This window comes from Arvicanthis niloticus, chromosome 7, assembly GCF_011762505.2.
Source record: "Arvicanthis niloticus isolate mArvNil1 chromosome 7, mArvNil1.pat.X, whole genome shotgun sequence".
Taxonomy (NCBI): domain Eukaryota; kingdom Metazoa; phylum Chordata; class Mammalia; order Rodentia; family Muridae; genus Arvicanthis; species Arvicanthis niloticus.
In genome coordinates this window covers 74315843-74343771 of record NC_047664.1, presented here as the reverse complement: position 1 = coordinate 74343771, position 27929 = coordinate 74315843, and the positions used below count along the sequence as shown (strand labels likewise).

Here is a 27929-nt window from a genome sequence, read left to right as displayed (position 1 = left end):
GTGGGCATAGTTCATGGCTGCATTTATTTATTTTTCTGTGAGGTGACTTTATTGATGGCAAGCAATGCTGTGCACATGCTGTTGTTGGTGAGGGAGGCATTCTGTAAGCACACAAAGACAAACATTACAGATAAGGGACGTTTGCCTGGAAGACAGGAGATCCTGTAGGCATTATGTCTCCTGAGAAAGGATCGGAGGCTGAGGCTCACCTGGAAGAGCACTGGTCTAGCATGCTCAAAGAAAGCCCTGAGTTCAATCCCCAGCACAACATAAATTGGCCATGACAATTGGCCATGACTTATAATCCCAGCACTTGCAGGCAGAAGGATCGCAAGTTCAAAGTCATCTTCTGCCATGTAGTGAGTTTGAGGCCAATGTAGCCTACATGTGACCCAATCTTAGAAACAAGGTAAAAATAGAATAATTTTAAAAAGAATGAAGAACAAAGGAAACTATGATGGCCCAATCTGGGAAAGACTCTGGCTGGTCCCTCGTCCTGGTAAATAACCATGGCCAGCTGGCATGCTTGTTCAGGGCAAAGGGAAGGCAGCATGGGTAAAAGTTATAAGTGCCAGGCTTCCACATGGCCAGTTACAGACACAAGGGCTGTAACTGTCCCAGTACTTCCTTCTACTGCTACATTGTGAGTCTATGTGACAGTTATCAATTATGGCATCCATAACAAAGTACAGGAGCCTTCTAAGCAACAGAAGTGCACTTCTCAGAGCTCTGTAGGCAGCAAGTCCAAGGCCAGAGTGTTGGCACAGCCAGAGTCTACGGAGCACCCTTCTCCAGACTGCACACTGCCAACTTCCCTTGATTTCTCCAATGGCAAACAATACTCCTTGGACTCTTTTTTTTTTTTCCTTTCTTAGATAAAGATACTAATCCTTTCATGACCAGAGACCTCCTAATGTCCCTCATACTGGGGAGTTGGAATTCCAATATTTAAATTTTGTGGCAGCCACTAAATCTCTCCCTCCCTCCCTCCCTCCCTCCCTCCCCTCCCCTCCCTCCTCACCACCACATTCCCTTCCCCTACTTCCTTCTCAGTCCCTTAGAACAATTATGAAGTTTATATTATATATTTAAGTATTTACTTCTATAACTAGTATTTAAGTCATGGTATATACTTATACATATACTTAACTACAAGGAGTGTAGTTACTATAGAATTCCATTTATATGAAATTCTGGAAAAATCAGGTAGGAAAGGAAGGGTGGATCGGGGTACCTAGGCCTGAAAGAACAAAGAGGGGACTCCTATAAAGGGCATGTGTGACCTTTAAATGAACCAAGCAGCCCACAGAGATCACTTTTGTAGTTCCTGACAGATGTCTGTGGTATCTTGAGCCTTCTCACCAAACAGGAATGGAGAGAAGTATCAGCTTCCCAATTATTCAGATAAAGGACTTAACTTAAACAAAACAAAACAAAACAAAACAACTAGATTCTGTGTTGGAAAAAAGATAACTTTTTTTTTTTCTGAGCATCTCCCTACAACACAGATGACTGTAAGAGCAAGTGGCACCTAGATGTCCTATAACTCAATTCTGACACTGTTTCCTAGAGATAGCATCGAATCCCATGTCTGAGGCTCAGTTCCCAGGACTGAGTCCTTAACTTCCAAATGTTAGTCATGAGCTCTGGGAGTTTTACTGGAGCTTTTCATTGGCTGGCTATTAAATAGATTTTCACACCTGCTCCTGCAGTTAATTTGTGTGAGTTCACAGAACTTGGGGGATACACCCCTATACCAGATTATAAAAGATACTACTTGGGACACAAATGAAATGACAGGGGTATGGTGCTGCTAGGCCCTCTCTGGGACCATCACACCCCAGTATCTGCTGTATGCCCAGAAGCTCCTGCGCTTTGGATTTGGCTGGGTATAAATGAGGCATGGGGAAGTGTGTTGGAATGTGGCAGGAGATGAAATGAATGCCCTAGCACTAGTTGCCTGGGTTGAAACACAGCAAGGCCTGCCCAGATTCTTCTTGGTCTCAGGAAGGCATTCCCTCTCTCCAGGTTATGGGGCAGCACCCCTCTAGAAGGAATGGGTCTATGACTATCAGACCAAGACAGCTAAGTGAAATAACTTACAGCTATTCCAGGACTGAGAGGCAGGTGGGGAAGAGCTTTCATGACTTTACTGAGTTAAGAGACATCAAAGCTTGCATGTGTTCTAGCCTATGCTGGGGAGGGGTAATTCAGGAACCATGATGAAACCCAAAAACTAAATATATCACCTTCTTCACCTCATTTTCTCTATATGCTTCCTAAAATGTTCCAGGGTATCGATGAGACCAGTGTGAAGAGTCTTGTCTGGCTGAATGCATTCTCCTCTGTAACTGCCTTGTCAGTAAGCCATCGACCAGACTCACCTGTGAACTCACAGCATGTAGACAGCCAGGCTCCACACTGCTTAACTAGCAAAGTTAGATCCACGAGAGCACATATGCCCTCTGAGGAGACCCTCTGCTTTCTCCTTCTAGCCTCTACCTACACAGCAGGATGTCTCAGCTGAGCCGAGTCAGTGTCTGAGTCAGTGTCTTTCTGGTCTACCGTGGGCCTGGGGCTCATGCCCACTGTGGTGGTTTGAATAAGAAATGTCCCCTATAGTGTCAGATATTTGAACACTTGATTCCCAGTTGATGGTGTGATGTTGTTTGAGGAAGTACATCACTTGGGGGTGAGCTTTGAGATTACATATCATTATACTTCCAGTTCTCCACTTCATTTTTGTAATTAAGGGTATGGCCTTTCAGCTTCTTGCCTTGGTCACCATGAGTGGCTTGTTGCCATGACTCCCTGCCATGATAAGACTCTTATTCCTCTGGAACTATAAGCCCAAATAGATTTGGTTTGTTTGTTTGTTTGTTTTGTGTTTGTTTGTTTGTCCATGAACTATTCTCGGTCCTCTCATTTCTCAATCTGTTGACTTTCTACTTTTTGGTCCCTTCTACACCCTCTTACCAATTTCACATGGAAAGTCTGACTAATACACAATTGAAGTTTGATAGCTACACTGAGAAATCTGAAAAGCAGTGTTGAGGTGAAAGGATTCTTGCACACTGAGACACGAGAACGGCTGCCAAGAGGTGTGACGTCATGTTTTCAGATTGTCAAAGGATTACAGCCTTACCCTATGCTCTGTCTCAGGATGCAACACAAAAGAACCACCACAGGCCAAGGAACACAAATGAATCACTAAGCTGAGAGAAAGAAGACCCGCAGTGTGGCCTGGGAAGCCAGGCCCATTCTTCCGGGATGCAGTTCACTGGTAATGGGGATAACTACAGCTTTCTCCTCTTATTTGTTCTCATTTCTGGAAAACACAAGTTTGTAATTTTAGAACTTCAAACTAGGACAATCCCAAAATGTCACTGTCACAACGTTATTAAGGGACAAACACCCAGGGCCTGTTGAGCTGACTTCCAGCCCAGACTCACCACGGAGTGCCTTCAAAGGGATGTCTTTAAGTGTGAACACATTTCTTTGGGAGATGGGACTTCACTTTTACACACTCTTTAGAATTATTTTGCTTTTGTTTTTCAGTTTCCAATTCTCACTGTGACTTCCGAAAATGTACTTCTTTTCTGTTCGACTGGAGATGAAATGCCAGAAATGGGTTCAAACCAGAGAAAAATTAAACTCTTCTCCCAATAGTAGTATGTGTGCCCATATTGGGTGGTCCTTTGCCTCTGCCAAGATTAGGATGGGGCCAGGAAGCCGCAGGTATAATCTCCACAGGAGTCATTTGTGGGCTTAGCAGCTGAGAGAACTACAAAGACAAGTGACCTCTAGTGGAACCAGAAACACTTTTCTGGGATCGTCTACGTAGAAGTTACTCTTCACATAAGGATTTGGAGATACAAGAGGAGTTCAGTATAAAGGCGCGAATGTGTGTGCAAGCGCAAACACACACACACACACACACACACACACACACACACTCTCTCTCACTATAACATCTCTGTGAAAGTGCACCTTGCCTTTGTTAGGCACAGACAGATCTCTCAAACACTAGCCACCTCTCTAGCCCTGTTGTTTGTTTTTGTTTTTTAACTTTCTTGGTCAGGGTCTCAAACTGTAGCCCAGACTGGCCTAGAACTCATGGGACTCCTGCCTCAGCCCCTCTGGTGTTGAGAGGCATACACACCACCATGCTTAGCCTTGGAAACTCTAGAGCCATTTCTCAACCTTCCCAAGGCTTCAGCCTTTTAATACAGTTCCTCATGTTGTGGTGACCCCCAGCCATAAAATTATTTTTGTTGCTATTTCATAACTGTAATTTTAGTTATGAATCATACTGTAAATAATTTTGCAGACAGAGGTTTACTAAAGGGATCCTGACCCATAGGATCTCATGTGTGGTGCTGTAACCAAGGCCTTGTGCGTGTCAGGCATGTTAGGCAAGTACTACTCTACCTCTAGACTCTGTCTTCAGCCCAATTTCCCATGTCTCACTCCCAGATCCCTTTCCTATCTCATTATTTCCAAGGGTATAAAAGGTCTTTTGAGAGTCACCATCTTGTAACTTCTCTGAGTGTCTGCAATGTACCTCAGGTGGTCTGACTAGGCCTTGGTGACTTATTTCCCATTTATCTTGGTCCAATTACACTGCTGGAAAATGTATATCCAAAGTGCATCAGACTCTCCATGTGGGTAAGTGCTGTCCAAGACTCTACAACTAGGTAACATACTCACACTTCTCTGCTGCAGGACATAACCGAGTCTCATGCCCTATAGGAAGGTAGGACCACCCCAATCCTTCCCATTAACTTGTAATTAAATACTGTATTTAGATACAATATGTCCACCTGCCATCTTCTCTCCTGGGTATCTGGAAAAATAATTTTCTTGGCTTGCTCCTTAGCTTTTGGGCCAAATGCCAATCACCAATTTGAAGAGTATGCACTTTTTTTTTTCTGTTTAAGTTTGAAAAACATTTAGTGTCTGTGGGGGTAGAGTTTCAGGATGGGGTCTTTAATGACAAAATAGATATATTGTTAAACATGTGCACATTTTTAGAAAACACAAGATCAGAAGCAGTACTGGGACCACGTATAAAATCTTCTTTTTCTTGTTCTAGTGTCCCCTTTCTTCTTCCAAGGCTACTCCAGGGTCATGGTTCACCATCATCGAATAAACCCACTCAGGACACCACATGCTACGAAAAAACAAAACAAAACAAAACAAAAACCTGGAATGTATTCACATCCTGGAACATACCAAAATTAATGTCTACTTTAACATTTCCACAGAGGTAATTCCTGCAACTCCTATATAAATGTAGGATGGAGTTATATTTATATATCACAGACATAGGACATTAAGGCAAAAAAAAAAAGTTATTTGTCTAAGTCACTTGGAGATTCAGAATCTTAGCACCTAAAGTCCAAGATGGCCTGACATGAACCCTGTTGGAACAATGGATATTGCTGCCCATGTTGGCTATTAGTTATCTGAACTGGCCTAACAGAGTATGTACTTCTTAATCATCTTGCTATTTTTGCTCTCCCTAAAGCTTGTGAGACTCCAGAAACTTCCTGATGTGGCAGTTTGAATATCCTTGGCCCAGGAACTATGAGGAGGTGTGGCCTTGTTGGAGAAAGTGTGTCACTGTGGATGTGGGCTTTGCGACCCTCCTCCTAGCTGCCAGGAAGACAAATCTTCTCCTGTTTGCCTCTGGAACAAGATGTAGAACTCTCAGCTTCTCCTGCACCATGCCTATGTGGATGTTGCATGTTCCTACCTTGATGATAATGGACCAAACCTCTGAACCTGTAAGGTAACCCCAGTTAATAATACAGTAATAATAATACAAAGTTGCCATGGTCATGGTGTCTCTTCATAGCAATGGAAACCCCAACTAAGACACTGGCCTTTCTCATTTTTACATCCATATCTTCCTGGATTAAGGTACATGTTGACAGTGCTTTGCCAGACTAAAAACTATGACTTCCTTCCACAAAGACTTTCTAGTCTTCCAGGATGGGTCAAAGGCCTTGTCCTCAGCTCACATTTTAGGATGGAACACAGAGTGGAAAGCAGGCTGGTATGTACGCACAGCTTCCTGCATGGTACCCTTGGGGGTAGAAAAATGGTCACTGCTGCCTAGTTCTTGGCCCATAGTCACTTATCATTAGCATTCAATGTTTAGTAAAACAAACAGGCTAGATGGTACAAACCATTCTGCCATCACAGTTTGTGAGTGTCTAAATTGTCCTTGCCAAGACTTTTAAGATGCTCTACATGGAAACATTCTTAGAAAATTCTTATCCTTGGCTGGGAAATAAAATACCTACTATTGATACAATTAGGGAAATTTTAGTTCTGTGTATCAAGTAATGTTACAATTACTAAAATTCTTGAGTGTGCTCATTGCATAGTATCACCATGTATAGATTCTATCTTATTCCAAAATGTCAGTGTGCTGTGTCATATGTAATTCACTGTGAAAGGTGAAAGGATTCCGAAAATGAAGTATTATCTGTCCATCTCTCTCCCTCTCCCAAACACACACACATACGGGGGGGGGGGGGGATGCCAAAAGGTATGTCTATATAACAGGAATATACATGTTCATTTTATTACTCTTGCATTTTCCCCCTGAACCTGTAAAATTTTTTAATAGAACAGGCTGAGAGAAAAGAAGAGGATAAAACATTTAAATTTTTTATAAAAGTACTTTAAAAATAGTTTGGGCAGAGAAACCAAGAGTACAAAGAACCCACAAATCAGTTCTGAAACCAAACACAAATATCTGTTTATTTATGGGCTATCATTTTACATCAGTTCCATTAAAATCTAAACCAGTTTGCTGTGCTCGTTAAGTGGCATAACAGTATTTTAGTTAAGCTGGGAGTCACAGGACTTGCACACTTTTATGAATGTAATGCAAATACTGACGACACAAGGCATTCACAGTTACAGGCTGGCTGCTGTTCATTTCACAGCAACGCCCAATAGAAATTATTTTATGAAAAAAAGCAACCCACATTTTGGTCTCATTTACAGATACCCAACATTTCAGTTGGTCAATGAATTCTATACAAGTTTATACAACTATGAAAGGATAAAGGATAAGGCTTACAGAGGTATTTTAGCAGTTGTAAAAATAAAAACCAAGGGCACAAACTAAACTCTTAAAGCTTTCTGTATAAACTTCAAAAGTATGGTTAGGATGGAGACTTAGAGGCAACAGAAATCTGTTAAACCAGAATCTAGAGATTTGTCTAATCAGTTATCAATACTGAACTCACGAGTTCATGCTTCAGAAGAGGCGCGCCTAAGGCTACCATGGGTATCTGGCAAATCCCACCAGATAACTTCTACCTAGTGCAGTGTAAACGTCTGCAAGTTGCATTCCCCAACAAGAGGGCGTTGCCACGCCCTGAAACACAAGTGAAGGGAGCAGGGGTGGCTGGAGTTCGGGTACTAGAGAACCGAAGGCACCCTGCCCTGGCTTCTTCCAACAATGGCCATAAGTGCTCTTGGTGATCATTCAACTTGTATAACTTGGCAATTCTTCAAGAAAAGATGTCTTATTACTTGGTCTGACTCCCCTTAAAAATAGCTCTGTACAAACTGAGAAATCCAAAGGCAAGCCACAGTCACAGTGGTTTGTTTCTCAAGGCAGTTCAGAGATTATCTGGAGTTGTAAATATTGGTCATCCCCTCCAGAATGCTGACTTCCATCCTATACATCACGGTGGTTTTTACTTGAGTCTCTGTTATCAAAATGTTTACTGTAGATGAAATGGAATTCCTCACCCCGGTAACACCCCTTTATTTGCACATTCACTGTGCTTAGTGTTTAAGCATTCTCTAGACTCTCACACAGCATTTAAAACAGTCTCGCCTGTGATCCGTCAATCGACAGTTGATCTACCTCAACAAGTCACCCTGAGAGAATGACTCTTTAACCTTGGGAACACTGAAAAAGGAATCCTTCTCCCCAGAGCTGCGCCTGACTTTAGCAGTCCCCACTGTCACACACCTGTCTGCACTGGAATGCCTTTCACAAAGTAGTCTCAACAGCTGTGGTTGTCCAAGAGTTTACCTTGTACTCAGATACTAATTCGTAATTGAGACTACAGACAGAGGATGATTAACTGGGCTAAAGCAATATTGGGTTGTTGGTTTTTTAAACTTCTGATTTCATAGCAAACCAAACCTCATTATTTGGTAGAAAAGGGCAAGGATTTGCATTCCACCACATCATGATTTTGTCTATGCACGCACACGATATATACATACAACATTTCTGTCTTTGGTGGTTCAATCAGGGAAAGAAAGAATATGAAAATAGCAACACTTTGAAAAGGAGCTGTAAGACAGTGGTCAGGGGTAGCAATGTCTGTGTGCTCCGCTCATTTAGTGCCATTTAAGGTTCACATTTAATGTATAAGACTTTTTTTTTCTTTTTTGGCCGATAATCCCAACATCTTTCAGTCATCGCCTGCCTGGGCGGGAGAGGATCTTATCCCTCCAAACCGCTGACCCAGCAAAAGCCATTAGCTCTTTTCTGGGTTAAATCTTAGATGTGTTTTCATAAACTTCAGGGACTGAGTGAGTCATAGCACCGAATAGTTGGGAAAACCTGTTAACCGTATACTTCTGCAAGAGGGGCAAGACAACCAACTACAAATCTTAGACATGAGACTTAAGATACAAACTCACAGCTACCACTGTGTTGGCTCTGGTTTCCCTCCACATAATGGCTATCGCCCTTCTGTACCCGTGAGTGACTCAGGGAATGACAAGTGGCCCCTCCGAGAAAGATCCCAATGTGAACAGGGTTAGTTCAATGCTGGTGGTTTCCAGTCCACTGCCTGCAATGGACATGTTGCCAGGAGACACCCAGCAGGGAAGAAACAAAGACAGAAAACAAACACGTCTCACTTGTGGTTTAAAACAAAAAACAAAACAAACAAACAAACAAACAAATAGAAAACTCCAAAACCCCAGGGAAGGGGTTACAGACACCATAAAAGGGTAACTAAAATCTCAAGCCATAGTTCAAAGTGCTTTGCAGTTCTGCCGCCAGCAAACCAGGAGGCTCATGGAAGAGACAAAGGACTTTTGACTTACAGTGGCACGGGCAGCTGCAGCAGACCAAACACAAAGCGGAAACAGCAAAAGGTTTACGGAAACTTCAGCTACAATGTAAAATAAGGGGCAATTTAAGGGAGGGGGGGAGGGAAGGAAAACTCCATAAACCTGTACTTCTTGTGTTAGGAAAGCTTTGTAGCATGCCATGTATCTGTGCATTCACATAAATTATAGCTTTTTATAACTTTAAAATACCAAAGTTGTCAAGGAAACCAAGTCATATTTGGCTTATGCCACAGTAAGTCATGGCTTTGACTTCTTCCAGAAGTTGGCCTCTTAAGCAGTGAGGTTAATTCTGGCAATACTTGCTTGTGGGGACAGTTATGTTTTCTGAAATGCTACATCTGACCAAATAAAGTATAACTGGTTCATTTGGAAAAAAAAAGGGGGGGGGGACTAAAAATATGCCACAAAATTATTTTTACCATACATTTTTGCAGAAATAATCTCTAGGTGAAGCTTTTCATTTTATACACATATACAAAATTTAAACAGCAATATACACATAATCACAGTGAGGACGTTGGCAAATTCACCAATCTGTAGTGTGAGAACGAACTGCAGAGCAGCCTCCAAGAGAACAACGCTACACATCAAGCAGAACGGCCCATTCAATAGCAAACACCAACACACCCCTGCGAGAGGCAGACAGTGCAAGAAAAGCAGCATGCGCTTCCATACAAACAGCAGTTTATGGCTAATGGGTGACATAACCGTGGTAACAGTGACTCTCGCTGCTATGCATAAGGTCCTAGGACATCTGCTTGTCTTTATACCATTCCACAAATTCGTCCAACAAAACTGGCCCTGGAGAGACAAAGAATAAACCATGTGAGGCCTGGAGATGTTGCAGAGGTGCAGCACTCAGCTAACACGCACGGGGCCCGAGGTTTAACGGGAAGGAAGAGAAGAAAAAAGGGAGAGGGAAGGGGAGGTTGGAGGCTCTTCCTGGGGAGGAAGGAGAGCTGCTCAGCGCCCAGTACTCACATGCTCCGTCTTCATCGTAGTTGCTGAGGTCGAGACTAATTGTTCTGCTGAACTCCAGCACGTTGCACCACTGGTCTTTGTTTATCACTTTATATTTTGATTGCTGATGGGGGAGTGATATGATTAATGACACAAACGAAGGGGACGGTTTCAGTTTCTGTATGAGCCAACTTAAGAAAGCTCATGCAGGGTTAGTTCAACTGAAGCACCAATCTAGGAAGATCGGCAGAGAAAGCAATTTAAAAAGGCAATGTTTTCAATGCATTATCATTGTGAGGCCGCATCTAAACCAGTGGCAGCACCCGCTTCACAGAAGTGCTGCAAGGATAAATGAGAGGACTACCAGTTTACAGAAAGTGCTTTAGCCAGTACTTGGCAGACAATAAATGCCAAACCCAACACTACAGTGCTGCTCGCTGCCAAGATGCAGACTTGAAGAGCATGCATCAGGCGGCCACTTGATGGGGACTATGTAAATGCTGCCAGTGGCTCAGAGCCAGGAACTCTTGCTATGACTCTCAGAGAAAGAACTGGAAGAAATATGAGGTGGTTGCTCTATCATCCTTAGACATGAAATCTGCTACAGGTAGATTAATACAGTATCTTAGAGATTTAAAAGCAAAATCCAGAGCCAACATTTTAAAAGTCCTTATGGAAATAAATAAATAAATAAATATCAAAACAGTTTATATTTATATATATATATATATATATATACTTATATATACATAAATATATATCTACATGGATATATAGATAGAGATATAAATATAGATAGATAGATGATAGATAGATAGATGATAGATAGATAGATAGATGATAGATAGATAGATAGATAGATGGCAAAGAGTCAAGTCAAAGTTTTGAGGATGCAGGCACAAGACAGGCTGAAATGGAAGAGTTGCTACCCTTCTTCTAAAAGAAAAAAAATACTAATGTACAAAGCATAGACTTTAACTTCTGAAGTATAAAAGCTTCAGAAGTTTCAAAACAGCCAGTTAAGTTCCTGGAACTAAGTAATGTCAAATTTACTCACAGCCCCATCTTTTAGCCAAAGGACCCTTCACCTGGCGGTTCAAATCCTACTAAACTCCCGTGTACAGGAACCTACTGCCATTTCTGTTCCAAGAGTGACGGCTTATGTCATGGAACTGTTAGAAGCTAGAACCGATCCTAGGTAGAGCAGACCATCCTGCCAACAATTAATTAGCAGCTTGTATTAGCTTTTTACGAAGTTCCAGATACTCTTACAAGTCGCTTCTAGTAACAAGAATAACATCAGTTGTTTTTTGGACTACTACATAAAGCAAGTAGTAAGAAAGGTTATTTCAAGTGGGAACTGAATTGGGCAAGGTACAGGATTCTCTCAAAATCCTACAGGGCTTGAGTAGGACGTTGGTAAAGCAGATGCCACATTCAACTGTCAAAGCAACTCATGTCTCTGCTTCATTCAGGTTCTGCAAAAGGACATTTCACCAAAACCCACTGCGAATTATTGGTGGCTCAAAATTCTTGACCACTGTGAAAGCAAACAGCAGCAAAGTAAGGGAAGAGCTGGCTGTTTCTGACACTAGGCTAAGCACATTTAAGCTGAAGAAAACACTGCTGGTGTGCCTAATCCAGTGCTCACAGCTATCCAAGTACTCAGCCAGGCACTGGGACATGAGCAGTTATGATTAGATTACAGACTAGTTTTGGTGAGAGGCAGATGGCTTGTGTTAACATCTGAAGGTAACCTTGAGTTCTGTTGCTACAAAGAGCTGGGGATCGAGCGCCAGTGGAATCTCCATGGGCTTGGGAGGATCGAGGGAGAGCTATGGCTGTTCAGACACACAACTTGACACAGACACACAACTTGACACAGACACACAACTTGACATGAACACACAGACGCACTCCAAAACATGCAGCTGCTGACAGACAGCTATCAGGGAACCACAATCCTGTGAGCAAACAGCTACAGCAAATAAAATCACATAAAATGGTTAGATGAAGTTTGTGTTAGTTCTAAGCAAGCAAACATAACATTTCATAAAGTAGTAACTTGGTACCTCTAAGAATTGGTGAAAAACTGGAAAAAGGGGCCAGATTTTTCCTAATAACAGTCCCAACATGCACTTGGCAGTGTTTATGTCTAGGCTGCGCTGGTCCTTTTCCTGTTTAACAGACAAAAACAAAAGTAAGCCAGATGCTTCTGAATCACAAACTCTAATAAAGCAAACATGCAGTTCACTTCAGCAAGAAGCTGGTAAAGAACGGCTCACTTATTACACATCGTAAAATCCTGAGGGGCTAGGGATGGCAGCCAAGACACAGTGGAGACCTAACATTGGAGTGTCACACAGACATTTTGAGAAAGACTGATGCCAAGAGAATAACTTTACCCTGATACCTTATCTATCATGCAGTAGTATCTACAATCATTTTCTGGGCAAATGAAAACCATGGCCTGCTTGTTTTACATTATAATAATTACTAGAGTTACAACTGCTGACCAGAACCCTGCAGTGAACTCAGTGGACTCCAGTATCCTGTTTCTGAGTACTTTGAATTGGGTTTCCCCAAAGACTCATTTTTCCAACAGGTTTATTTTGTGTAGTAAATATTTTTCTTCTACCTAAATACACTGGAACTAGATTCAGCTCCTGGGAAGGTTTGGAGCCATGGATGACGTGTTCATCCAGCTGCTTTAGGGAAGCAGGGTCTCTGTGTCTCCTTCCGCTGCTTCACCTGGTGTGTTTTACTCCTGACTCCTAGCACAGTGTCTACTGACTATGGGAAACTGGAAACAGAACGAGTGTATATGCAGAGTATGCTTATTCCACTTTTAACTGTAATTAAATATTCTATTTCTCATTTCACACACATCCTATTTTAAAACGTAAGCAGGCAGTTCCTACAGGGGAAAACTATTCTCCAACACAGGAGGCAGGCTCCTCCGTCTACAGCTCTCCTTTGTGTGGTCCATCACAGAGTAAAATCTGCAAGAGGACTTCTGTACAAAGGGGTGAGGTGCTTGGCTCTCCCACTGGAGTAGAATGTCAAGTGTCCAGCACATTAAGGAATCATGCTGCAACCACCGCTGGCCATCCACACCTCCTAGCAAGAGCAGTGATGTGCTGGTCAGTGCACAGTGAGTTTTCTACTCGTGCCATTGATCCTCAGAGGACTTAAAGTGGTACAGCATTGAGGCTCACTCAGCACACTAGCAATGGAAAAGAAGGCACAGCAACTTGCCATTTAAGAAAGACGTACAGGACGCTAAGTGTAATAGCTGCTCATAACAGTCCAAGTCAAATGGCGCAGCATCACCCTTCCTTGTCAAAGGCTACACCACTGAGGCTGGTGATGGAGGACATGTCTTTCTTTGCACCTGGGGATGGAGTGCCCATTTCTCTGCCTATCCTTTGGCCAAGCAGATGACCCCATCGCGTCTTGGCAGCATTAACTCTGCTAGAGGAAGAGGACAGAAGAAATAATCTAATGATGGAAAGTCTTTCAACGACCTGGTTGGGGTATGTCTTTCTGGTTTTGTGGTACACTGGTAAAATGACATCACTTAGCCTGAAATATGGATATGGCAGACAGCAAGAGCGCACCATGTCATGAAGCAAGCCACAAGAAAAATAGTAAGTTGCTGAGAAACACACACATGACCACAAGATCTGGCCAAAGTCCATTTAACGAAAGTGTGTTCGGCACCAACTGACCACACTGGCACCCCAAAAAGCTTCCTTCTGCTGAATTTATAAGCATTCGTTAGCCCCACCCCTCTCGTCTTGAAATGTTGTATGTCTCCTGTCATCATAGGAGCCTTGTCATTCTTGACATGTACTACAGTGACAAAATAAAAAAGGGACAAAAGACCTGGACAGACTCTGCAACACGGCAACCATCTGACAAACTGATGTCAGCAAGGGCTCTGCTGCATGTGTGTGGCAGCCATGCCAGAACATGGAGGGAAGGAAGGCATGAGACTCACACGAGGCCAGCTGAACAGCACTCGCTCACTCCTGCTCTGCAGGGTGCAGCCAGCCGCTCCCATCACTACCACCATCTTCTGCCTAGCGAATAAGAGAGAGGCATTATGGACGAACGTGCCACCTCAACAGGAGCATCTCACTGACAACCAGCAGTGCACATGGTGGCCTTGTGGCCAAATGCCATGACAGAGTGGTAAACATCCAAAACTCCTGGGAATGCCATGGTGGAGAGGGCCCATGGCAAGCACCTTCTCATGCACTCAAACTGACACTGCCGGGTCCCCTGACAATGATTTCTGTGAGGGAGCTCCTGACTCAAATGAAATGATCCTGCCAGGATGTCACCAGGCAGCCAAAGACATAACGGGCTTTATTTAGTCAGTTATTTAAAAACCACCTTCCAAATTCAAGGTACAGGCAGAGACATCCAAGAGTTCTCTGCTAGCTACCAAGGTAGTACAACAGCAGCCACGGTTCTGGAGCTGCTGCTCCTGGACACGGAGAAGCAAGGGCAGACGGGCGGGTACGGACAGAAGCTCAGGTTTGCTGAAATGGCTGCCAAGAGCCCTGACATGGCCGAAGGACAAGGAAAGACAACTCCTGTCTTCCCACCCACCTCCAGACCCAAACACTTTGTAAACTTTAACATGCTAAAACAAAGAGCGTTGTTCTGTGTTACTTCTCAAGTAACAGCACCCCAGCAGGAATGGACACTCCATACATTCTGACAGCTCCCGTCTTCCTTAGAGAGTAAAGCAGCGGCATAGTACCAGGCTCAGGCTTGCCAGTGCAGCCCTCAACCTCAGGACCTTGGCGAGACTCCAAGATGGCACACTGTCCAGAGGAGTGCACTCCAGAGGCCTAATACTCATGACTAATGTAGAAAAATAACCAGGGTTTATTAAAGTCAGAATTTTTAAGAGCCTTTGATTATGTCAGACCATCCTAGTATAGACCCTTGCGAGGGGTGAGAAATATTTTTTCTCAAGGGACACTTAAGGATTCACCAAAAACTAAAGAGTCTTTAGTATGTAAAAGTAACTCCAATGTTACAAAACAAGTCTTTAAAGCTGTATGTGTCCGCACTGCTTTATCAGAGTCCCTTAGCGGCCCATCACAAACTGTCAGTCTTTAATGGCTTCAGATTTATATTAAACTTACTTTTTTCGTTGAAGATTTATGTTTTCATTTTAAGTCCAAAGTTTTCTAAGAGGCTTTATTAGACTCAAAAACAAAACAAAACACAAGTCCACAGAAGCTGCCATGACTCCTATGGTGACTGGTAGAGACCAGGTTAGTGACTGGCACATGAAATCCAAGGCCTGACTGCAGGTCAATCGCATGCGTCCTGGCACAGGGAGGGCAGCCCTTCTTAGTGCAGCCAACAATAGGAAGAAGTTGAGAACTGAGGGCTCAGAACTCAGACCTTCAGTCCTGTGGCTCAGCTCATGAAACGTGGAAATATGATGACCTAGCCTTTTGGAGTAGGATTTTTAACATGCACAAACAAATAAAAAACAAACACAAAAAACAAAAAAGTCACAAAACCTGAGAAATATCCTCTCATTGAAAAACAAATAAACTAAAAACTATGCTCTTTGAACAGCACCAAAGCATTAGTGTACAGCTCACAGAGCTGAGGAGCTCAGATTTCTCCCCAGGAGGCACTGCCTTCCTCACCATCATGTCTGGTCAAGCAGATACTGAGAAGACTCAGCAAGGACACTTTCCTGAACCTGTGTCAGAGGACTCCCAGCTTCTGCACCCCAATCTTTACATTCAAACTCAAGCCATGCTCACCTCACATAAGGAAGTGACAGATGGTGGTGAGGTCCATGCTCTAAGATCTATTGTGCTTCCAGGCTTGAGTGCTTCCCTCTGAGTGTTTCCCTCTGAGGTGCTTCCCTGGGCACAACTCTGAGAACAGAGACCCCCAAGTCAATGGGCTGGACAGCAGCTCCTGCGCAAGCAACTGCAGCCACTGGTAAGTCCGAGCTAAACTAGCCCATTTCCAGGGTTACGGATCTTCTCCAGAGGTGGGTCAGGCCCCAGCTAATAAAAGGGGAGACTCAAGCACAGCCCAAAGGTTTTCCTGAGTTACAGAAAACACACTGTAAGCCAAAGAGGAACGAGTCAAGAGTCAGAAAACAAAGGCCTGGAAGTCTCCAGAGTCACCTCTAGTCTTTGGCCACGCAATTATTGGCCCTGACTAACTGCATCTGATAACCAGCTAACTTGTCACAGGGGCTTTTCTCAAACTTCTATGTGTCTTCTGCCTCCATAAACATCCTTCATTCAAATGCTATTTTAAGAAGTAGAAAAAAAAATCAAGCCCCCACACTCACATTAATTTTTCTGTCCATTATTCATTCTCTTCTCTTCTCTCTTCTCTCCTCTCTCCTCCCTCTCTCCTCTCTCCTCTCTCTCTCTCCTCTCTCCCCCTTCTGTCACCATCATGAAGGCCTCTTCTATTCACATATTCCAGCTCTGCCTCTCCCCACTGTCCCCCAAGTGCCATCATCTCTCTCTTCCCCAGCAGGCTCCTCCTGACTCCTGGGCTCCAAGCCCACACGCTTCTCACTTGAGGCCATGGCTGTTTTCCATCAGGGCAGGAGAGCGCTGTGGTAGAAAGGCTGCCCACGATAGACCAGGAACAGTGGCCACAGTATAAATTCAGCCTTTGGTCTCCCCTGGCCTTTGCCACTGCATGCAATTGTCACCTTCACAAAAGGCCAGCCTCTCCAACTCTCATTACAGGAGCCGGCCCCACTAGGGAGAATAGAACAGTCAGATACACTCAAACTGACTGAAAATTCCTCTACTTAGCTCTTTATCTCGATTTCTCTATTCATCATCAAGTTGTTTTCCCTAGCTCCTTTTCAAATAAGGAAGCAACGGCAGTTGTGGTGGTCTGTGCACTGCAGCTCTTCCGGAGGTTGAGACAGGAGGACAAGTTGAAGCTTGTCAGGAGTCATCTAGGAAAGGCTAAGACTAGCAGGTGGCCTTCCTGGAGGTGGTCCACCTTTATGCATGGACTAAGATGGGTGAGCTCTGAGAGTCAAGGTCCCAAAGAGAATTCATCTCAGGATTGCTTCTTGCAGCTGATATGCATTTCCTGTCATTACTAAATTAATACAATAATCCCTGGACATTAGCCCACCCTATTGATCAGATTTTCTGCAGATCAACATAAAAATGAATTTTCATAAACTAATGCTGTTTGATGAATTAATAATTTTATAGAGTTCCTGATTTGATTCAAATAATCTTAGGAAGAAAGTTTTAAGAGATGCTTTTAGTTGTTTTGCTGGAAAGATGTAATAAAGTTAAAATCAAGAATAGAATATGCCCACTCCTCAGAATAGTAAGTAAAGGTTGCATAATAGGGAATACAATGAGCTTCTAAAAGGAGCACTAAAGGGAGAAATAGGCTTGTGATAAATTTATGATCAAGGGAAAGCATTCATTCTAGGTCAGGGCCAATGATGAAGCCACAAGTGTGCACTATGATAAAGGAAGGTCATGTGAAAACTGTTGCTTTGAACTTATAATGAGCTCACAGAATGAATGAAACACTGCTTTGAACTTATTGTCAACATCCTTTTGTAACTCCCATTTTGTGTAACATTTTATCTGTGAGGTAACTTTCTAAGAACTTCTGTCTATAAAAAGGCCAGAGAAAAGAAATGAAAGAGGATAGGGTTGGTTAGGGAGCTCTGCCCAGTTTGTCCATCCAAACGTCTGTGTCTGTTGGTTTCTACATTCAAGTGTAGGTGTACGTATGCAAGCACGCATGAACACTTGAGGAGTTGACTCAGACAGGCTGCTGGGCCCGGCCAGACTGTGTATATGTGCATGAATGTATATGTGTCTGTGCATAGCTGATTCTTTTCCTTTCCGGTCCACAAAGAGTTAACCAGCCTAGTCAGTGAGAGGCTTCCAGAGGCTACTGAAACAGGATCACTGTCAGTAAACCCTTTACCTATTCTCCTCCCCACTTCTAGGTTAAACAACAGTTGTTAATTCACTGAAGCCATTGGCTTCTGGCCCCAGAATAATGATATTATTAATAATAAGCAAACTTTTACTTTTGCAAAATCAAGTCCCCCTACCCCTTTTCAGCTCTACCCCCTCAGTTGCCTTCCAGTTGCCTGCTTGGGCAGGTTCCCCAAGCTCCTGGGATAACCTGGAGTCTGGGATCAGCCTGCAAAATCACTGCCAGATACTATCTCTATAAAAGCTCAAGGGAACTGAGGGAAAACACTATCAACTGGGAAGACTCTTCCATGGTAACCAGTTATAAAAGAAACACAACTTACTCCAAGGGGAAAATCTTATGCAGAGAATACTAAGAGAACTCTTGCAAACTTTGTCTTTTATTCCTCTATTTTCCCTTGTAAGACCCCAGAGGACAAAGGCAAAATTGAGACAGGGAAGGCAACATGGCTCTGTGGAAAGAGTGGCAGAGCAAAGGCCTTCAATTGCCCCTCCCGTCTGGCACCATTTCACCAATGAGGACTGACAAGGCTGCACCAGGTGACCTCTGAAGTGTCACAACTGTACAACATCAACAAAACTACAGAGCAGTGAGAACCAGAGGAAACCAATACAAAAGCTTAGTGTGTCCCTGCACATATGTATGTACACCACATATGACCAATACTAAAGCTTAGTGTGTCCCTGCACATATGTATGTATACCACATGTGACCAATACAAAAGCTTAGTGTGTCCCTGCACATATGTATGTATACCACATGTGACCAATACAAAAGCTTAGTGTGTCCCTGCACATATGTATGTATACCACATGTGACCAATACAAAAGCTTAGTGTGTCCCTGCACATATGTATGTATACCACATGTGACCAATACAAAAGCTTAGTGTGTCCCTGCACATATGTATGTATACCACATGTGACCAATACAAAAGCTTAGTGTGTCCCTGCACATATGTGTGCAAGTGCCCTTGTGAGCATCAGAACCCGTAGAACTGGAGTCACAGGCAGCTGTGAACCACCATGTGGGCGCTGGAAGCCACACCAGGCCCTGAGTATGAATGAGCACTCTTAAGCACTGAGTCATCTCATCACGACCATATGCTGCCAGTTTTAAAGATGAGAAAAATGATAATTCTCCTGGACTACAATTTTGGTGAAGAGCCATCAAAGGGGCCATTTTACCATTTTCTAATATTATATTATGGCAGTGGATCTCAAGCTTCCTAATGCTACAGCCTTATAATACAGTTCCTCATGTTGTGGTTATGACCACAACCATAAACTTATTTCATTGCTGCTTCACAACTGTAATTTTGCCACTGTTAGGAATCGCAATGTAGTATCCATGGTCTTAGGTGACCCCTATAAAAAGACTGTTTGACCCCTTCAAGGGAGTCTGGACCCACAGATTGAGAAGCACTTTAATATATCTCGTTGATATATTAAAGTAGCACTCAGAACATTTAAGTATTATACACTTGTTATTTTGAAACATTTAAGATATTATTAACACTGTCAAGTAGTTGAACTTCATTGAAACGACAACTAAAAAGATCCATTGTGCTAACTATAACTTACGACTTGTAGGGGTCATTTTCCTACTGGTGCACAGGTAGAGGGAGAGGTTTGGATTCTGCTTTCACTTGGAAACAGCTCTGGTTGTTTTCTGAAAGTGGAAGCAGATAGGAAGCACCTGCTCTCCCACCCTGACAAAAGACTAAGCCCAACAGGAGATCTTCTCCAGAGGTGGGTTCCAGGACCCAGCAAATAAAAGGGGAGACTCAAGCACAGCCCAAAGGTTTTCCTGAGTTACAGAAAACACACTCCAAAGAGGAACAAGGAGTCAAGAGTCAGAAAACAAAGGCCTGGAAGTCTCCAGAGTCACCTCTAGTCTTTGGCCACACACTTATTGGTGTGCACATGAGAGCCTCGAGAAGGATCTACTGGAGCGGCTAAGCAGAAACTGAGTTGACACAGGACTGAAGATGGTTTGTGTTTCCATGGCCGTATAAAGAGCTCACACTAGGCACTAAGACAGCTCTACTTTAACATACCAAGGCACTGTCACAATAAAGGCTGGTCTGGATCACCCTTTCAAAGCACACAACTGATTCCAAGTAGGAGACTCAACCCAGCAACCTGTAACACAGAACTCACATTACTCCCCAAGGCAAGGACTAGGGCAGTAACTCAACCACAAAGCAAGAGTCAGAATCAGGAGGCCTTGCCCAACACAGCATGCAGTGGAAGACACATTCGGTTGGCAATTATTCCTATCTAATAAACATACTCTAGATGTTTAGGGAGATACAAGGACACTGTCCTGAAAAGAAAAACAGACGGCATTAAAAGAAATGGGACTTCTGAGATGAAATAGTGTTTGCAATGCAAGATGTTAACAGGGGATTAGAAAATGTTAAAGATTAATATGGGAGAACACAACAATAAAACTCTAAAATGAGGCGAACGTGCTATCGGTGGCCCATAAAACAGTATCAAGAAATATAACAAACATTTTATAGTTGAAGAAAGAGATAGAACATAACACACATTTAAAGGGTAAGGCCTAAAAGATTTCCCAGTTTAATATCAACTATGAACCGACAGATTCAAAAGCCCAGCAAATCCCAATCAGGTTTCCTAATAACTGGGAAAACTGTGTTGGAAGCATTACGGCCTACTTGCTGGACAGCAGAGAAAAGAGAAAAACTATCTCAGTAAACAGGCACTACGCTCGGAGAATAAAGATGGGAACGGCACTGGATGCCACACTGCTGGAGACAACGACAGACATCACTGGGAGGGCAAAGTGCAAGCGCCAAGCCTTTACCCAGAGAAGCACCTTGTGAAAATGATGGCCAAGCCACAGTCTTCATAAGCAGCAGCAGGTCTGCCTACAAGGACTGTTAAGGAAGTTATCAGTTATCAGAGACTGGTCTGCATAAGAGCAAAGAAGAACTCGGAAGCAGCAGCAACTGGGTACCTGCAACAGACACATCTACCTGTTTAAACAAGACCACAGTGTAAGACTCTTAGCGTGAGTAAGGTGCACAAACTATGACGGCAAAACAAGTCACTTTTGCCAAGGCTCTTACACAGCTACACATGCAAGTGCAAACTGTAAACCTTTAACACACCACGTCAAGGCCTGGGTGAGCAGCAGAAATAATACAATAGAGATATGGTAATAAATCATGGAAGAAATGACAGACTCACAAGAAACAAAAAACCCCACCTCAGTCCCACAGAAGGCATGAAAAGAGGCCAAGGCACGGCAATGGTGTTTTCTCCCTTTGAAGAACAGGTCTGATAAGTAGGGAGAAGCAGCAGAACGGGAGATATGTCAGTTACATCCACATCAGACGCAGCCCCAGCATCTGTAAGACATGCACTGTCACATCTGCATGCATGACATCTTTCTGAAATCAACTCTAAACACACAGACACCCATGGGCTAAGGGAAGGGAAAGAGGGAACTGACACACCATGCAGTTTTTAGCCAACGAGTGCCGTTTGTACTGTGTTCCTCACAGTAACTTTGGAATAAAGAAGAGACACACTTCATAATGCAAAGTGGGTCAGTTCATTCAGGACGTAACAGCATGTGTAAACATAACATCACAACATCAAAATATACTGGAGTAGGTTGGATACAGGGTAATAGAGTAAGTTAGAACTGAAGAATTCACTGTTCCTCAGTTGACAGAACTAAGAGACAGCAGTCAGTAAAGACCTGAGCACCTCCAACTGAACTGACCCAACTTAGAGTCAGCAGACAACAGAGACACGTGACAACCGAGAGCAGGCCGTATTTTGGACCATGTATTTAACAGACTGAAATTGTACTTCTCTGACTAACAGAAGTAAACTAGGTATCCATAATACAAAGATTACCCAGGAAATCCCAAATACCTGCAAAATAATCAACATATTTCTAAATAATGTATCGAAAAGAAATGACAAGGGAGAGAGGCTTAGGGGCAGGGCCAGGAACTGCGCTGCGCTGCGCTGTGCTGCAAGCCGATCAGAACAGAACCTGCAGATATTCTAACTGAATGCAAATGAAAATACAACTTCCCAAAACTTGTAAGATACACCTAAGCAAAAGAAATACTATCAACAGATTCTCCTCAGTGTGTATTCAAGCTGAAATGGATGGCTTTGGTAATTAAATGATAAAAATGAGTAGTTATTATTCATTATTGTATAAAAAGGAATAATTCACCACTATCTGTTGAAGATGTCCCTCAAAACCAAAGACCTCTACTGAACACATAGAAAATTCACAGTTCTAGATCTACCAGGAATATGAAGAGAGTGTACCCAAACTCCAATGTCACGCCAAGGAGTTACTGGGGTGTGTAGGTAACTGGCCAAGTCCTCCAACACGAGCTGACCCCGCAGGCTGCAAGTAGAGCAGCCCACAAACCTGGAGATGGATGTGGGAATGCAAACAGGGATCCAGGCAATGGCCCAGCATGACCAGAAGCAGACAGCAAAAAAGCTGACAGGTCAGGCATCAGGCTCAGCAGGTCACACAGAACACAGTTCCCTGCAGGTATCACCAAGTCAGGAGCTTGGCACGGGATCATGTCGGGCTGGAGGGAGTTCCAGATTCACGTGCTTCAGTGGGAAATCCACTGTCTGTTAGTAATGTGACAGAGGTCACTTCTCTACTTCCCTCTGGCGCCCTTTCCTCCTGTATGAAGTGGGTAACACTTCCCGGCTGCTCTGAGGCAGCTGCATCAGCCCCATCAGGACGCACATGTTGGCATGAATGTAGTGAGAGGTGCCGAAGGCTTCAGGAAGAAGGACTGTAATTCACCACAGAATACATTTGTGGTGCTAAAACTGGGAAAGCCGACGAGTAGAGAATAAAAAGTGTCAGCACAGAGAGGGAAAGAATCACGCCTCACTCTACTGGGAACAAACAAACCAGCAAGTAAAAAAGAAAGAAATATAAGAAAGTGCAACCAACCAAAGTCTAGTCATCTAATTCCAACAAACACCCAGAGAAGACACTAATCTGGAGTAAAATATTGCTATAAGGGCAGAGGCCAGTTTTCCAGGAACATAGCACTGAGTCCTTTGGAACTTGCTCCCTAAAGTGAGCAGGTTTTATTCACTCCTGTCACAAACACGGACTTGATAAATCAACAAACAGGAAATCAGCCTTGGCTTAGGTCGACATTTTTTCCTATGACATCATTCAAAGTGAAACTGGATTAGTTATGGTCAGTATTCTAGTCTCCCTAGGGGAGAAGACTTGTTATGTGAAAACGGACTTTCCAAGACTATCCAACAGTGCTAAGCATCAGATGCAGGGCTCGCATACAACCTGCTCCTACGCCCGTCACAGGAGCCGTTCAGTGGCAGCCACTGAAGCTTCCAGCCAACATACACATTTGCCCAGAATCAGTTTTTCAAAGCATTAGAAACACTAGCTCATGCCCTGGGAAATGCACCCGTTGCTGTGGTGTAAAAAGCAAATCTCCAAAGGCAATAAAAGAGGGGAGGGAGAGGGGAACATCTGGACAGGTTCCAGAGAACTCACCCGTGCAAAGTCAAACGCGTATCTGTAAATGAGCTTAAAGTTTGTTGTATCGTTTAATAATGATCTTAAGTAATCCAAAGTGGTTCTGAGTTTTTCTGTTGTATCACATCTAGGAAACAGAATAAAGGGAAATTACAACCTGAGTGTTTTTTTTTTTTTTTTAAATCGGAGTAATTAATATAAAAACCAAAATTAAAAAAAAAAAAAGTTGGAAACAGGACTGTGTCCATAATGATCAGTTGCTTTCTGCACTTTTTAATAAATGGTAAAGGCATAGAAGAGTGGATACACAGCAACCCAGCACAGCTTTACACACTCCCCTTCACTTATGCTCTTCTCACGTGTGTGTGCGTGTGCGTGAGGCCTGAAAGCTTCAACGACATTTCCCATCAATCCTCACACCATTTCAGTGTTCCGTGTTTACTTTCTCAGCTAGCACATAGCCTGCACTGCCTCCAACTGTTCTGCAAAGTGCCTTTGATGTTGCTTTTCAGAGACCATTGCAGTTGTCTTTGCAGCATGTCACTCTGTCATGTAGGTTCCCGTGATCACTCACGCATGTTGCTGATGGGAACATGGCACTGTGTCCTTATGTCCTTCCAGGGCACACCATGAGGAACCTTGCCACATCAGGCTGTTCCCTATTGCTGAAATTAACTTGTATTAATACAGGGAGAGGGATACCCCAAATTCTCTATTATTTATTTGTGTGTTCATATGTGTGTGTGTGTGTACATGTGGGGGCCAAAGGTCAGTTTCAAGTACCACTCCTCAGGTGTTGTACATGTACACCTTGTTTTGAGATATCTCTTATTGGCCAGAAATCTACCGAGTAAGCTAGAATAGTTGGCCAGTAAGCCCCAATGACCTACCTGTCTCCATCTCCCCTGGGCTGGGATTTACTTGTGTATACTTGTAAATATGCTTGGCTTTTAACATGGGGTCTGGGAATCAAACTCAGACTCTAGCCCTGTACAACAAACACTTTGCCAACTGAGCCTTCTCCCCAGCCCTAGAGTGTATTCTCCTAGCTATGAAATACTAAGCAGCCTGTGGTGCCACCTCAAGACTGTGACTACCCAGTTCATCGGTTTTTTTTCAACTTGCTGTTTTCCTGATGCCTCAATTTCCACTTAAATAGTCTGTAAATAAACTTACAGATCAGACATACTAGTGCAGAGACACTGATCCTGACTGTGACATTCAGGTACATCAGTGAAAGCCCTTCATGCCTTCTGCTGGTAATCTCCAACAGCCCCTAATGACGGTACCTGTTCAGAGGTCCTAGCCACTGCAAGCACCCCCTCCCCCAGCCTCTGACATCTCACATGCCTCTCCTAGCAGCAAGTGCAGCAGGGCTGGACGGCCACTCAACACCCACCTACACGAAGCAGCTTTACAGCCCTGCAGGACCACACCTGAAGACACAGCACATGGATTCCTGAACTGCCATCCTCCTGTGAGGAGCCCTGGACAACACTGTTCTCACTCTGTGGACTTAAGAGTTGCCATTTCTTTTAATTCGGTGTGTTCATCCATTGCTGACTTGATTCTCTGCAATGTTCAAACCGTCCAGTTTGGGCAGTGGCCCTGGAACTAAGCTGCATCCTTCTGATGTGAGTTTACCAGTCTCTACACACTTCCTCCTTCTCTGGCATAGAATTCCCCAGCCCCCATTTTGTTTTTTCTCTGCTTCAAACTTGAAACCAGCTGTTTTCTAGGAGCCCTGATGGTGACAACCTGTGTTTACCAGTAAGTAATAGTGTTTACCTTTGATAAGGAAGCACACTAATTAGTCATTTTTACAAATTAACTTTATTTGCAACATGTAAGCCCTAAAAAATGAGAACCAGGCCAACAAGATGGGGGGTGGGGTAAGAGCGCTTGTCGCACAAATCCGGTGACCACAGTTCTATCCCAGGAAACTCACTCAACAGTACAAAGTCCTCCTGTGACCTTGTAATGAATGGTATACTGGTGAACTGTCATGTACCATCTGAACTCATTGGTAAGCTGGCTCTTGAAAGAGGGGTGGACTGTCCTCTGGTCCCAGTCCCATCCTGTACAGCCCCTGCTCAAACACACTTAAGTGTCATCTTTGTCAGGGAGCTGTGCTGCCTTCCCAAGGGAGGCAGAGATTAAGGAGAACAACTCAACAGCAGACTGTTAAAGGCAAAGCATTCTCCCACAGACGTTACCATGGCTTGTTTACCCAGTAGTATGAAAGCACCTAGAGTGCGGGAAGGAGGGTGGGCAGTGGGAAGGCTGGAGGTCAGCCAAGGGACATGGGGTTGGGGGAGCTCCACTGGACCGCCTCACTTCTCCAGTGGGTTTCCAGCTGGACCACCCAATCAGGAACTATAGCCAATGCCTTAGTGGAGCTTCCCAGTCACTGGGGCATGTGTGAGCTCCTGACCCAATGACGTCACTTTCCTGGTGTTTTTGCTCTTTTACTTGGAAGTTCATCCTAGGGGACTCAGCTCTGCGAGGACTCTGTAAGAAATGCCATTGGCTGCTTTAACAGGGCGTCCACAATCAATTCTGCTGGGTAGTTTGAGCCCTCAACTTCATGTTTGTTACTAACTACATTTATTATTTTAATTTCATTTGCTATGATATACTTAATGAACTCACTCGTTCAAAACCGAAAGAATGGCTAAACAAGTCTCCCACAGTCCACTGTGAAAACTTTATATTGAATCCTACAAACAACAGAGGCAACCTCCTACCATGGGCGAGATCAGGCTTGCACCCTCAACAGCTTTCAGATCTCCCAAAATTGGGTTAGGGAAAGAAAACAGTTGAGAAGCTGAGAGTGTAACTATAGACCTAGTGTCAGAAACCAAATGAGGATGGCAGAGACAAGAAAGAGAAAACCACTCAAGGCAGCATGGTGGTAGGTATGGCTGGGAAACGGTGTGGCAGCTGGCTTAGGCTTATTTGACATTGGGTGTACTACTGCAGAACAATGACCCTATTAATTAAAGAAAAATTAATAATTTACGAATGTTATGAATATTGAGGGAGGGTTTGGAGAGGGGGAAGCTAGTCCATCCAAAACCATGTAAGGCTGGGTTCCTAGTCGTCACTAGAAATGAAACCCAAGGGACACATTTATATGGGCTGTTTATCCGAGCAACAGATTCAGGTGCAGGAACCTGAACAGAGAGAGCTGCTAGAGAGAAGTGTGTGGTGCTGGGGCAGAACAGTGTATGAAACCAAACCAAGACCTGGGCCAGGCCTTGCTGACCTTTCTCCTCCTACAGAAAAACATCCGCAACTCATGTCCAACTGTGAGAAATAATCAAGTCTCCTATTTAAAATGAGATCAAATATCAAATGTATATCCAAAATTCCACCTCGAGTATCCAGCAGTACTGGTACATACATGTATCACAGGGTCTCTTCTCTGTAAACTCAGAGCTCATGCCAACAGGAAGACAGGGCTCAGCTGCCCTGCCTGGAACAATAGGTTGCCATCTAGTGGCCACCCAACAAGGACCCTGTGAGAGGATAAAGGACAGTAGAGAAACCGTTTGTGTTATGTCCAACCCAGAGGGCTTTCTGGAAAGCGGCTGTGTTTCCACCTCAAGTGTCACAAAGCTCAGTGAGGGAAGCACACTTCTCAGTACAGACAGCTGTCCCACAGGCCTCAACACCTGCCTGCATCCCTTCATTTGGTCCAAAGCTATTTTCCTAGCCCACCAGAGCTTTGCACAAACACTGGCTACCGTCCTAAGCCCTCCTCAAACTCAAGGCTCTTCCAGTTCTAAAACATCCCCACTGTGAGATAATAACCACCCTGAGAGTCTGTCTTCTCACTGAAGGTTGGACTGCTACAGTCTCTACCTGTGTCTGCCCCTCTCTCATTCATACAGGCCACCAAGTTGTATGCTGAAATCTTAATCCCCAAGGCATTGTATTAAACTGTGGGGCATGATGCCTAGTGGTTGGCCTCACACCCATGCACACAGGGAAGAAGTAATTACATTCAGGGGTTATTAATAACAAAGAATAGAAAAAAGGGGAGGATGTGAAGTAGGTAAGAGGAAGATGGGGTGAGGGTGACCAGGAAAAGATGGGAAGAGTAGTAAACTGTTATGATCAAAATATATACATGTTTCATTAGATTTTAAACAAGCAAGTTAAAAATATTTTTAAAAATTTGGAGGTGAATTTTAGACTGAGTATGAAGGCAAAGCCTTTGTGAATGGGATTAATATCCTTAAAAAAGCAGCCTAAAGAAACTCGTTTGTCCTAACCAGCGTGTGAGCCACACAGCCA

General features: G+C 43.6%; 1 protein-coding gene across 10 annotated transcripts in view; it reads right to left on the bottom strand.

The window, feature by feature from the left end:
• Positions 1 to 6747: 6747 nt before the first annotated feature.
• Positions 6748 to 27929, bottom strand: part of Dcun1d4 (defective in cullin neddylation 1 domain containing 4) — a 67797-nt gene continuing 46615 nt past the window's right edge. For 5 of the 10 annotated variants that reach the window (XM_034508341.2, XM_076938649.1, XM_076938650.1 and 2 more), the window contains 4 exons: positions 23646 to 23754; positions 12159 to 12263; positions 10108 to 10210; positions 6748 to 9927 (listed from right to left, as the gene is read on the bottom strand). In XM_034508341.2, the coding sequence (XP_034364232.1) occupies positions 9872 to 9927; positions 10108 to 10210; positions 12159 to 12263; positions 23646 to 23754 (373 nt within the window). In that variant the 3' untranslated portion in view covers positions 6748 to 9871. Of the gene's footprint in view, positions 9928 to 10107; positions 10211 to 12158; positions 12264 to 14089; positions 14172 to 15817; positions 16008 to 23645; positions 23755 to 27929 lie in introns of those variants that run through there. The other 5 variants (XM_034508342.2, XM_076938646.1, XM_034508343.2 and 2 more) reach the window with 3 other exon arrangements.